This window comes from Mesoplodon densirostris, chromosome 4 (assembly GCF_025265405.1).
Source record: "Mesoplodon densirostris isolate mMesDen1 chromosome 4, mMesDen1 primary haplotype, whole genome shotgun sequence".
Lineage (NCBI taxonomy): Eukaryota > Metazoa > Chordata > Mammalia > Artiodactyla > Ziphiidae > Mesoplodon > Mesoplodon densirostris.
The window spans coordinates 99,761,478-99,775,099 of NC_082664.1; the positions used below are offsets into that span (position 1 = coordinate 99,761,478).

Sequence of the window (13,622 nt, forward strand, 5' to 3'; positions counted from 1 at the left end):
TGTGTCACAGGACAATGGAAAAAGCTCTCTCTCCGGGCCACGTTCTGTTGGTACTGGGCAGCTGTTGCTGCAGGAGCAGGCCCTTCACCAGGCCACGGGAGGAGGGGGTGCAGAGCTGAAACGCCTCACTGACTGTCTGGTTATCAAGTTCTAGTTTTCTGGGTTCAAAGCCACTATAAACTATTTTGTTATAATAACTTTCGTTCTATACCAGCAAAACCACTAACTCAAAGCCAAATCAAAACCAAACCAAACCAAACCAAACCAAGACCCAAACAAAAACAGGAACAGCTATTTCAGTCAAGTTCTGTGAGGTTGTACCTGTTATCTTGGGAAATAAGTCATTATTAGGCACCTTTAGTCCAACAGGCCAGACTGGTATTTGAAGTACTAATCATATGAAAATGAGGATGAAGTTAATAGAATTATCCATTATGCCTTAACTCCACCGTGGAAATTAAGAAAATAAGGCCTCTAGTAAGTCATGAATGGAGACAGAACATCCCATTAATGCAGGGCAGCTACTCCTGTCCTCAACTCTTTTAAGATGAGTTATATATCAGGGGACGCTGAAGAAACACCAGAAATACCAGGAGGGGTTATACCCTTTGCTTCAGCCTCCTGAATACATGATCTTTCAGCAAAGAATGTAATGTACCATACTCTCTTTGATGAAAATTTAATCTTTATATCAAGATCCCACACTGCAACTACTCATGAAAAAGAAATCTATTTTAAAAATAAAACAAAAAAAGTGGGGTTTCCCAAAGAAACCTTTCTGTGGCAAACATCTGGATCCAATTCAAATATGTTTTCGAGCATCTTTAATGTGCAAACGCTCTGTGCCTGTGGATGCCCGACGTCTCTATATAACTTTCGTAGTCATGGATCCTGAATCTGCATACAGCTCCAGTAATCATTTTTGGCTGTAATCCTTTTGGCATTTACTTAACTGACTAAAAATGTATCTCAGTCTCTCTTTGTCCTTCAAGAGCTTGACATTTTTGAAGAGCTCAGGAAACTAGTACTGGATAAAATGTGGATAATTGTACTGTGGTAATATAAGAAAATATCTTTGAGGCATAAGAGCATTATATGTGTAACTTACTTTTGAATGTTTCAGAAAAATCTTTAAGGACAGAGATAAAGACAGGGAGCGAGATGGATAAAACAAGTGTTAAGATAACATTTGGAGGCTCCAGGTGAAGAATGTGTGATTAAGTCTTTGTATTGTTTTTACAACTATTTTTAAAAAATAGTTATTTTTAACTAGAAAATAGTTATAAATAGTTAAAATATTTTTATTTATAAATAAAAAACAGTAATTTTAAACCAGAAATTATCTCAAAATAGAAAGTTTCTAAAAATGTTTGTCAGGTTTAGGCCTAAGAATACAATGAATTTAATGTGTAAAGGAGATTTTTATGTAGTAAAAGGAGGAAGATCCCCAAACTGAACTCTGTGTCACCTTTTTTGTAAATGATGAACCATTCATTCAGAGGAACAGGCAGGCAAATGCTGTAAGGTAATGGCATAGGGTCTTAAAGTGGGAAAAAAAAAAAAAGAGAGAGAGAGAGGAAAAATGTTTAAAATATAATATATTTAATTTAAAAAAGTAGTATACTCACTGTCCAACCCAGGATGGCTGATTGTCATTAATGAGATGGATTTTGTCAATGGAGAAGAAATGGCTGATGTACAGTAATTAAATCCCTGTTGTTTAGATCTGTGACATGTCTGTGAAGGAAAAAAAGTAAACAGGTTCTGAGTACTTGCTCTCATATTTCTAGATAAGCACCAAATTTTACATTCCGACTCAGCCTAGGGAAATAAGGCAGTACACAAGAGGGATAAGAGCACAGGCTTTGTAGTCAAAAGTCTCCCCCGACACAAAACAGCTGCTCAACTTCAGAGAAGCTACCTAGCTTTTCTGAGCCTTAGTGTTCTTATTGGCAAAATGGGGATAGTTAGAGTATCCATCCTTTACAGTTGTCTCGTAACCCTCATAATACCTAATGATGTTTCAAACTTCATAAGTACTTAATAAAACATCTACTGAATGCATAATCAGATAAAAATAATTTCACTGGAAATACCAAAACTAAATATAGTTCTTGCTCTTTGAAAATCTAAATATCACTTATAGATATAGTAGGATACCAGTAATATCATTCTTATTTTAAAGAGTTGGAAACAGAGATACAAATAGAAAGTGTTTTAAGATCACAAGCAAAGTTGCCTGTGCATCTGGACAGAGGCCTAAATCATTTTCACTTCCTCTTCTAAGATTACACTGCTTCTACATGAACATGAGGGTGACTGGAATTTGACAACTCAACTCCCTCAGTAAATTCACAGCCACTTCAAGGCCATGTAATCCAACCCACTGCAGAAGTTCCTGCAACAAAACCCATGACAGTCAACTAGTGTTTACTAGTATGCTTCCAGCGATGATGGGATCCCTCTCCTTTTGCTTTGAGAAAGGCCATTCTAATTGGCAACTAACTTTAATTACCATAAATCCCTTCCCGTCATAGTAGGCTGAAATCTGTACATGCTGAAAGGGAAGCAATGAAAATCCGTTACCAGGGTGAACTCAATTGCACCAAAGACTTCTGATTATTTAGAGCTTGTTCCATGGGTAACCATGGAGTCTGAGGCAAACAGTTGCTATGTTTTGAATACAACTGTGAGGTCTGAAAAATGACATCAGTGAAAGGCAGAGACCTTCAACAGGAAGTTGGCTGCAGGCAACTTGTGCACATCAGTGATACCAGCAGCTCAAATATCCACTTGAGGTTGCACACAAGATGGAAAACTATGGGTGGGCAGAGCCCCCGGAAGGCTAAGCACACAAGGTGCTACACTGTCAATAACTTCAGCTAGGCAGACTCAATCAGAAAGGCCATTAGAAAGACATCATTTACTATAAAACAGGGTTACAGCTAAAATTCCTAGGAATGTCAGTTCAGGAAAGGTTATTACATAAAAAATATTAAGAAAATTAAAATGTTCTCATTTCCTCATTAAAAGTCATCTACTTCAAAGACATGGAAAAAAACAGTGAGACTAACAGTCTGGAATTCTGAGTTTAATACTGTTCAGCTAATAGCCAGTTTCGAGGCTAATACTGTTCAGCTAATAGCCAGTTACGAGGCTTAGGCAAGTCACTTAAATGAGCTTGAAGTTCTCACACGCAAAGCTTAAGCAGTATAGGAAGGGATATATTGGCTTTAAGTCTATGATTCTGTTCACAAACACACAATTTTTGTTATTTTACGTGGCCCTACAAATGACTTCCAAAGGATTCTATACATGTAAAATGCAACTTTTTCACTTGTCAGACTTTCCACTTGTCAGAGATGCTCTCGGTAGTCACCAAATTACTGTTTCCTATTTTTTCCCTCCCTCTTCCTGTTACCATTAGGCTAAATAAATCTAAACCATTTACTTCAATGAATATATTCTCCGTATTCTTGTTATTTTTCTTAACTTTTTCTATAAAGTATCAGGCCAAGAAGCCACGGGTGGGGGCCAAAAGGAGGTAAGATTCCTTTAGGCCTTCAATTGCATTTTCCTTAGGCCTAAATTCTCTTAGGCCCTCACATGAGCATAAGCGATACATTCATTACTCAGGTAATTCTCTAGTGCCAAATTTATATTTGGTCATATCATTGCTATGTAGCAGGATGTAATACAAAATTAAATTTCTACACAAAACCTTAGTCACTGATTCAAAGAACAGGTTACGGTTTTTGTTTGTTTAATTTGAAATGTTTCCTTACATTTCTATCTAAAATGCCAGTCACCTATTCAGAGACAGGTGTTTAACTTTTTTGTTTGTTTAGTTAGACATGTTCCATTTGAATGTGTATCCCGGAATCCTCTCAGAAGTTAATTCAAAGTCTCCTTGGCTGAAGAGGAGGAAAAAGGACTCAGAGGGGTAGGATGCTAGAAAAGCATATGATTCAAATTCTCAACTAAAAAACTCCCTGAGGGTAAGTGATAAAGAGAAGATGAGAACTAAGAAAAAGTCACTTGGTCTGGTTGAAAAGGAAGCCCAGGACCTTCAAGACAGGAATTTCAAGAGCGTGATAGTGGTGGACATTACGTGGGGAGAAAGAGAAGACAGGGAGTGCAGACGCTGTCTCAAGTAGCTTGGCAGTGACAGGAAGCAGAGAGAATACTTAGTTATTGCCTAGACAATGCGATGGGACAATTTTTTTTCCCCAGGAAGGAGAAACTTAGGATATGTTTTTGAGAATTGGGAAATTTAACAATGGTAAGTAATACACTTCAAAACTCATTTTACTACTGACGTGGTAAAAGAAGTCCTCAGACAAGAAGAAAAACTCAAAATATCCTGGATACTCTCCTAATTTCAAAATGTTTGCTTTGCTGGAGTATTTAAATCTATGCAGATTAAGGGCATTCTTTAATTAGTATTAAGTGCTAAAAAACTGCTGTGTGCTACACTGAGAATATTATATAGTGGGTAAGTAATCATAGCTCCTAGCCTTATATTAACATAAATCTTGCCTTCTTTGTTCCTAATACGAGGACATATTTAGGGAAATAAAACTAATTTTTTCCAAGTTAGCAACATATACCCATTTCAGCCTTACCTGCTGATCAAACATCCTATGTTCTCTCTGGCCTGATTCCAGATCCTCTTCTGAAAGTGACACCAACGAGTCACCCCTTTCCTCACCACTGAAAGGGTGTCTGAGCTCTTTGGTGTTTGAAGAGTTTACTTCCAGAGATGAGGATGGCTTGTTTCCAATACCAGCTCCTCCTGTCAAGCCTTCTAGACTGAAACTGAACACAGAACCAAGAGTTAATTCATTCTATTTCTGAGTTTCAGAAAGGAAGGATACAAAATCCCTTTAGCTGTATCTCCCTTGCTCATAACTATTTCTATGTCACCCAGCAAAACCATCTGCAAGGGCATGGTCATGAGCGCTACCTACCATTCCCCACAAATATCCTGGTATGCTGAGAAACATACTGCACTTAGATTTTTTTTTTTAAACCTCATTCAACTTATTCAAATGTCAAACCACTTAAGGTCATTTTCTCAGACATTTTTCAATATACCATATGGACAGGCCACATTAGCTTATTGATCTTTTATTCATGTGTGTTTTTTCCCTTGATCTGATGTGATCAATCTTTGCCAGAATCTGAACTCTGCAAATGCCAAAGAATTAAGTGGCACAGAGAGAATATGAGCATAAGTAACTTCCAGAAGGCAAAGAGGGAGACCTAGACTTGCCCTTGCATCCATCAAGTGGACCTTTATAACTTTACATTCAACTATAGTCTAGTTGACCTTTATAACGTCACAGGTATACATCCACCCCCAGAAATCCCACATCACGTAGGAGCATTAATATCTGTGCACACCTGCTTGGACAACAACTGCTTTGACAGGTTTCCTGAGAATTGTTAGCTGCAGACAGGCACATGTGACACCTTAAAGGGCAAAAGCTGAAAAGCTACTGCATCTAAAAGAGGTTTAATTTTTTTCCCCCCTTAATACTGACAAAGGGGAAAAAAGCAAACTTAAGGTTTGGTATCTAAAATGGGATCCCTGGAATAGACTATGTGGTTTGCAGAGTGAAAAGCATTTTTTTGTAAGAAGGAGGCTATAGAGAGAGGTTGGCCATCTATCATCCTTGGGGTTGCTAGCCAGAATAATTCACATCCGGTTACAACTGGATCTCAGAATACAGCTGTAGCAGACCATGTCCTCAGTTACAAGCATCTAGAATTGTATTTGAAGGTATACTGAAGCTATTTAGTTATCTCTGCTCAAAGTTAATTGCTACAAAAAATTTATGTATGCCAGTCTAGAAGGGTTTCTATTTGCTCTTTTCCGCCATGAATTACTTATTATGAACTGAAACTGTATGCCTCTATTTTCTTGAGTAAATTAAACAATGGATTTTGTTTTTCTTATTTCAATATGACAATAGAAATCATGACTGACTACACATAAATGTCTCTGTAAAACTCATTTTCAATAGCAGGGATAAGAAGACAGACTAAGTGAACAAATTTAGTTTTCTATTATGAATTATTTGTAAAGCCTGGGAAAGCCAGATCTATGCTTACCACAAAATTTAAACCTGAAAATGTAGTAATTAAATCTGGCTGCTTAGTTGAGAGAAGAATATGCAATGATGAGGAAATCTGTGAGCTTGGAATCTAAACAGATTGGTGGTCTTTTGTCACTTTGTTATATAGCAGCAACTAACACAACATTGCAAAGCAATTATACTCCAATAAAGATGTTAAAAAAATAAAGAGATTGGTGGATTTGGAAGTGTAAAAAGATGAGTGCATCTTATTAGCTGCCTTATTTCTGTTACTGTTTTCCTCAGGATGTAGGAATTCCTAGGATCTGGGAATTAGGACAGATCAAAACAAACAGAAAAGTGATTTATCATACCACGGAGACAAGTCTGTGCAGAAAACACCAAATCTATAGCCACTTGAGCCAAAAAGGATGCATCAGGGTATACCATCTAACTCCTAGGCTGTACCCCTTCAACTGGATCAGTGGTGCCCACAGCAGAGGCAGCAGAACACTGTGCTCACAGCCAAAGCAGGTTGCCATATGCATTCTAGCCACACAGAAGCCAGCTCCAAGCCAAAAGCTCAAGTGCCATATTTTATGATTCCCCCTTTGGTGGCTGGACACACAACAATACCATACCTTCTGTAATTAAAGTCAGCACTCAGGGCAGCAGAGTATTGCACACCAGAGGGACACCAGCTCATACTGGGGATGACATCAAAGGAAGAAACAGAAATGGAAGAAGAGGAAACAGGGATGGGATTATTGGGTTTAAAAAGAAAGGGCGTGGTTAGAGACGGATTTATCTGATTATCAAAAAATTAGAAATGTAACATTGATTTAGAACTTAGAAAATGGCTGGAACAAAAAACATGGAAACTTAAAATTGTTCTACTGATGTCCATCTACATAATGTGTTGGAAATGACTACGTGAATTCTTTACAGGATAACAAGTCCAATATTGGAAAACCAAGAATTCCTCCTAGAGAACCCTGAACAGAGAATCCACCCTACGTGTGCCTTCTTCTTTGTTCCAACCTCCACTACTGGGGACAATCTCTCTATACATCCCACCACTCCTACAACTCCCTTACCACAGTATCTCTAATCTTTAACTAAAAGGAATGATGACAAACTGCACTAGGGTAGGCTCACTGAGTCATCAGTTTTTTTCATGCTTCCATTAAGGATCCATCTAAGCCAGACAATTCATATATCTTTCATAATGATATCCAATCAACACTTATAGATTCACCTTCAAACCCTATTCACTAGGCTTGTATGCTAAAGATAAAGCATATAACAATGATCCTGTTTCCTTGTATTTTAATGATAACGAAGGGATTTCTTTCCTTAAAAAGAAAAGGAATTTTATAGTACTGAGTGAACAATGTGTCTCTTAATTTTAGGTTTGTATCCACTTTCCCACAAGATTTTAAAAAATCCATTTGATCATCTATTTCCTTGACTATCTCAGCACTGATATTTATTCTCAAGCAGCAAGAACAGAAAATCTGGGGTTGGAAATGCTAAGTAAACATAACCAGCCAAAAAATAACCAATTCAAAACATCAGATACTCTGTGAAAGGAGCTGCATCCATAGGAGAGGATTTCTGATTAACAAAAGCTATCATTTAAAAAATAACACTGCTACTATTTTGGCCTTAAGGTCCTCAGTGACATGCTTTTGTTTTAAGAAGGGGGATAACAGTAAAACCAATCAGCTTCCTGAAGCTTCAAATGGGAAGACCTACAGACAACAAAAAAATCCCACCTTGTCTTGAATACAGCTGATAACTGTTTTGCTGACAAGTGGGAGGTTTTTGACAGACAAAAAAAGACAAGGAAAATGGTGGGAGAATAAATATGAGCTACCTCTATGGATCCTCTAAAAGTAAATCTTTAAAATAATATCATTAAAAAATAATTTAAATGGTAAAACATTTTAAATCAGATTAAATTAATAGTAGAAAGCTCACAAGTGCAAAAGCAGATAGTGGAAATACACACCTGAGACATGTCTCTACTAGTCTGCTAAGCAAGACCAGACTGACTTATAATTTACTTGTGTGAGGGAAGCAAGACGGGATATAGTTTGCAGACACACGAGATTCAGAAGTCCATTCTTGGAAAATTAACTTAATTTTATATCTCTAAACTGTTAATAAAAAGGCATATTATGCCTAAATAGCCAATTTATTAAAAACAGAATGTAGAAAAAATTAGTAACTGAATATATTTTGCCGATTTACCATTCATGAAAAATAAAATAATGTCTTTCTTTCTATAGATTTAAACTTCCCTTTACTCTTAGACAATGACAATGATGTGAAAGACTGGGATGAAATTTAGGATGAAGAGAATGAAGAACAGGGAGACAGAAACTGCATCCGAAAAGCTTTTCTAAGGATTCAGGAAGGAAGCTGCAGATGGTCCTACAGTAGCAGAAAATTCCTTTCAAAACTAAGAGTATTTTTGAGAGCATCCTAATTTCCTCAATTCCTCAACTGGGGGGAGGTAACAATTCATGGTTCTTTAGCTTTATTTTGAGACTTAGTAGTTCCAGATTTAAAAAACAAGAACAAAAACAAAAACAAGTATCCCGCTCCCCCACCTTTTAATACTTGTTGGAATGTTTCAATTTTAGTAGCTAAGGCTTAATACAAAATTTAAAATTATAACCCATGTTCTTCGTACAGAACTATGACTAGGGATGAAACTGTCACTGGAGCTGCTGTGATGGCTGTATCTACATGCTAACCTGGACTGTATCCAGCAACGTGTCATCTTCCAGTGTCATCCAGTGCATGATTTTAATAAGTCCATACTGAAGAGTTTAAAAGAAAGTCAGACAAATATATCTCTAAAGGTTTTAGATACTTCTACTGAAAAAGGCATTTAACAACTTGTTCCCCTGGAGAAAAACTTAACCAGGTTCAGGATTATCTAAGATTCATGAGAACATTTGTATTTGAGCTCAACTCTGTGCCAAAAATCTGGAATTAAAGGAAACACCCACTTGAAAAAGATGAAGTGGGAAAGAAAGACTTATTTGCCTGCTTCCCAACAAACAACTTCAGCTAATAGTTAAAAATACCTCTTTACAAGTATCTCCTAATATGAGACACTAACAGTAATAAAACCATCGGTTTTAGATTTCTAAATTTTTTTCCAAACAAGGGAAGAAAAAGTCACAAATGACTTCTGTACAGTAAATATAAAACAAAACTTAGCATTTGAACAATTTAAAGCAAATCAGCACTTTCTGGCTAGAAATGACCTTTCAGCTTATAAATCACTATAATTTTTAGCTTCAAAATTTTATGTGACAAAAAATAATTAAGGAATTGAAAGACTGAGAGGGCCCCTGAGAAATCAGCTGATGCCTCTTACTTGCTTTAAGGAATGACCACATCAGCACTGGAATGGAGAGTGCCAGGTGGCCTAGGAAGACAGGCTTTCATCACATTATTAAAGCACATGTTGAAAATATTTTAGGGCCTGTACATGAGCACACTCATGTTTCTGGTTCTTTCCCTTTTTTTGGAAAGAAAGAAAAAGTACTCCCCAGGGTCCATTACATCGGCACAACAGACACTTCTCTGAATTCTCCTGGATAAAGTTGGGGTGACCCTATTAACAAAATGATCTGAACACCAAAAAGCACAAGATGGAAAAAATATTTTTAAATTGTTTTTCAAAAAATAAAAGTAGAATAGGAAAAAACTTCAAATTCGAGAAACCATTTCATATGGAATGGACATTAGCAATTAGTAAGTACCTGTATTTTATTTGTCTGAAGCAGACATGGCATTATTTAAAAATAGACAGTTTAATCATAGATGAAGCAGAATGAGATGCTTGTTACTATAAGCTCAAAGGCAAAGAGTTAGTCCATCAAGTTAGTGACATCAAGTTAGTGAACTCTGTACCTTCTCCTATGAATGGGAGGTCTCCTGACAACATCCCCAAGAACTCGCATTGAACTGAAAATGAATGGTGGAAGAGGTCAGTGTCGAGTTGAAATAAAATGGATACAAACGCATGAAACATACAGACATCACACTGTGAAGAGACACAATCGCCAAAGAGAAATAGTTCAGGGAGTAAGGGAATGAAAGAATGTGGAATCAGGAAAATATCATGATCGAAAAGGCCCGATAATTTCTGAGAAGGGCTACTTTGCTCCCTCCTTGCTCCAAGGAGTTAATCAGGTGACCAAGAATGAGGTTTATTAAATTATAAAAGTAAAAGGATTTTTTAAAAAGTCCATTCAAAACTTTAAAAGGGTTTTCTTAAGACTCTACAATTCAGGTTACACTATATGCAGATAACACTATAAGAATTAGTCGAACTAATTAAAGTGAACCCTAACTCTCATTCCATTATCTCCAGAGGTATTGGGACAGTGGTGCTAAGCAATCCTAATGATAAACTCAAACAGGAGGTTCCATGGTATCACAAAGGTTGAAAATATAAACAATTTAGGTGATACGGTTCTAATCTTAGCTCAGTCCTAAAATCACCATGTAATCTTGGGCAAAATCATTTAATCTGAGCTTCAATTTCCTCATTGGAGCTACATGACCCATGAAGTCACATCTAGCTCAGAAATCAAAGTCATGGCAAAGGGATCCATAGTGGTTTATAAAGGAAAACAGATTATATATAAAATAAATCCTCATTTCTCAATGTTGTCATCATCTAAGACAAGTATATCCTGTCAAGAAGCTTCTCTTGCTTCAGGAAGGGAATTCTGGCTGTAGGGATCATTCCCCCAACCTTATTTTTTCGTGTGGTGTGAATGCTTAAAAAAAAAAAAGTACAGTTTGTATAAAGCTGGGAAGGAAAGCTTTTAGAAACTGCTTTTTACATAATCTAGGATTTCAAATATATATAAAAACTGCACATCAGACAAAGCAACTGCTTATTTTTAAGCTTAGCATTCTGAACTCCACCCCAGAATAATACGGAGTTGTAGAAAGAGCGCCTGACCAGGAAACTGGAAACCTGGATCCCACTGACCTTGGGTAAATGATATAAACTACCTGCAGAGTCTCATCTGCAAAAATGGGGTTAATCCCACCTGACTCATGAAGAGGTTGCAAAATTACATGAGACAATGTGTTATTAAAAGAATCTGAAAAGGGTAGCAAGTCAGGAAGGTGTAAGGTATGATGAAGGCAGGGACTTTGTTCACCTCTGGGTCTCCAGAACGTAGAAATGCATAACATACAGGCGGTGCTTAATATATGTTGGCCAAATAAAAGAATAAATGAGTGAGTAAATGTGATCAGATTACATGTACTTAATAGCTATGAGTCAAAATATTAGGAGGTCAAGGAATATTTAAAAAGCAAACAAACCAATAATTGCTGCCAGTGAACCATTTATATCAATTGTTTTACAACTGTCAGCCTCCTCCCTTGGCTGCTTGTCCTCATTAAGAAAGTAGCTTTGGGGCTTCCCTGGTGGCGCAGTGGTTGAGAGTCCGCCTGCCGATGCAGGGGACACGGGTTCGTGCCCCGATCCCGGAAGATCCCACATGCCGCGGAGCGGCTGGGCCCGCGAGCCATGGCCGCGGAGCCTGTGTGTCCGGAGCCTGTGCTCCGCAACGGGAGAGGCCACAGCAGTGAGAGGCCCACGTACAGCAAAAAAAAAAAAAAAAAAGAAAGAAAGTAGCTTTGGAGCAGGCACACCTTTGTACATACAGTAGGAATCATAGCACTTGTTCTTTACACTTAAAGCCATCTGCTTAAATTCATCTAGGTAGCCAATGGTCAGAAGCCAATCCAACTTTTCTTATAGCCTGCTTCCAAACTGAAGGTATGAGACTGGGTGGCACTTACAAGAGAGCCCCAAGACTGAGTGATACATGGAAAAATAGGAACAACTGAATGATTATTATGATCTCTTAAGGATTAAACACTGGTAATTTAGATTTCATCAAAACTCTCTGCACTAGAAACAGATGGCAATTTCTATGAAGCACTGTGAAGACTTAGATGTGTTGAGACTGTAAGAGTTCATGTTTATTTCTTAATTCAAAATTGACATGAAACTATTCCCCCCAAATTTTCTAATCTCTGAATTTCATCAACAAATCTGGCCTGAACAAATGCTACCATTTATTAAACACCCACGTGACTGACATATTTCACTTGTAATCTTTATTATTACAAATATTCTGAAAGGCAGGTGTTTTACAGATGAGAAAGTTAAAGCTCAGAAGGGTCAAGTAACTTGCCAAGGTTATCCACATAGTAAGTTATAGAGCTAGAGTTTGAACACAGATTTTCCTGATTCCAAAGCCTATATTCTTTCTTCTATACCATGGTGTCTCCTAAAATCTTTTACTAATAATAACACCAAATCAAAAGCAAGCAGACACTGAGAGACTAGATAAACAGCCTGCCGTCTCACCTCCGGTGGTTCATTTCTGCGTCACTGGCTGCGTTCTTCCCAGGACCCCAGCTGTGCCTCCGGAAAGGGGACAGAGAGCGCATAGAACTCCTCAGGACAGAGCAGTTTGCAGGCACTTCGGTGATGCTGTCCATCTCCTCCTCTTCCATCTCACCTGAGCCAGCAGGTTCACTCTCACTCTCTCGACCCTCAGCTCCTACCCCATGGTTGTAGAAACCATCAAGACATTGCTGGTCTCTGGACCTGTTCAAATTTGAAATCTGGGGGAGGGACACATCACTGCCATGAGAAGAATGTCGATCCAAGGACGCTGTGTCATCGGTGGAGGAACTGGATCCAGTGATATCACAGGCCAACTGTTCTTCCTCAGGCTGTAATGGAGAGAAAGCACGTATGGTTGGAAATGGCAGGACCAAGCGGACAGCTCTCTGTTATTCCCCATCGAGCCAATGCCTTTACAGTGGGTAGGACAGGCAAGATCACAGTTGGCTTCAAACAGATTTCTTTCTTAAAGCATGATCACAGATGGATTCAAACAGCCTCCAGTAAAGGTAGGGTCGAGGTCTATGCTCTTTTTACCCTTTTACTAGAGGTGCTAGATGGGAAGTACATCATTTTCCCTTTCTTACAGAGGAACAGATCTAATTCAAGTCAGTTTTTTTCAGTCAATACCATCAACTGAAATGAAGGGAAACTATGTCTTTGAGGTTTCTGCTTATGAAAACTCTAAATTCATACCATATAAAGTTTATGTTTTCTTTGTTTTGTTTTGGTTTTTCTTACAAGCCTTAACTAAAAACAAGGTAGTGTGCATGGCTACAACAGTGATATACTGAAGTTTATATTCCAAAAGCAAGTCTAATTGTTTTCAGTAGCATTTTGAAAAATGCAGGATAGCTTTTTATCCCACCTAAAGTCTGCCACAAATGCCCAAATTCTGGGCACAAACACCTAAATGCAAGAAATCTATCCCCTTTTTTCCTTTAACTGAGTACTGGCTGAGTTTTATCGAGCCAAACTGTACACAAAATAATCAGTCCTAGCAATGAGCCTTTGATAAAGTGATGATGCTCTTTGCCTGGCCAACTTCTAGAGCCTAACAGGAATTGTGCCAT

General features: G+C 37.9%; 1 protein-coding gene across 9 annotated transcripts in view; it reads right to left on the bottom strand.

Annotated features, from left to right (window-relative positions):
* The window catches only part of LOC132488556 (A-kinase anchor protein 13-like), a 371,872-nt gene that overhangs the window by 75,089 nt on the left and 283,161 nt on the right, over nt 1–13,622 (bottom strand). For 7 of the 9 annotated variants that reach the window (XM_060096873.1, XM_060096871.1, XM_060096869.1 and 4 more), the window contains 5 exons: nt 12,508–12,878; nt 10,017–10,070; nt 6,722–6,787; nt 4,626–4,818; nt 1,629–1,737 (listed from right to left, as the gene is read on the bottom strand). In XM_060096873.1, the coding sequence (XP_059952856.1) occupies nt 1,629–1,737; nt 4,626–4,818; nt 6,722–6,787; nt 10,017–10,070; nt 12,508–12,878 (793 nt within the window). The remainder of the gene's footprint in view (nt 1–1,628; nt 1,738–4,625; nt 4,819–6,721; nt 6,788–10,016; nt 10,071–12,507; nt 12,879–13,622) is intronic. The other 2 variants (XM_060096872.1, XM_060096870.1) reach the window with 1 other exon arrangement.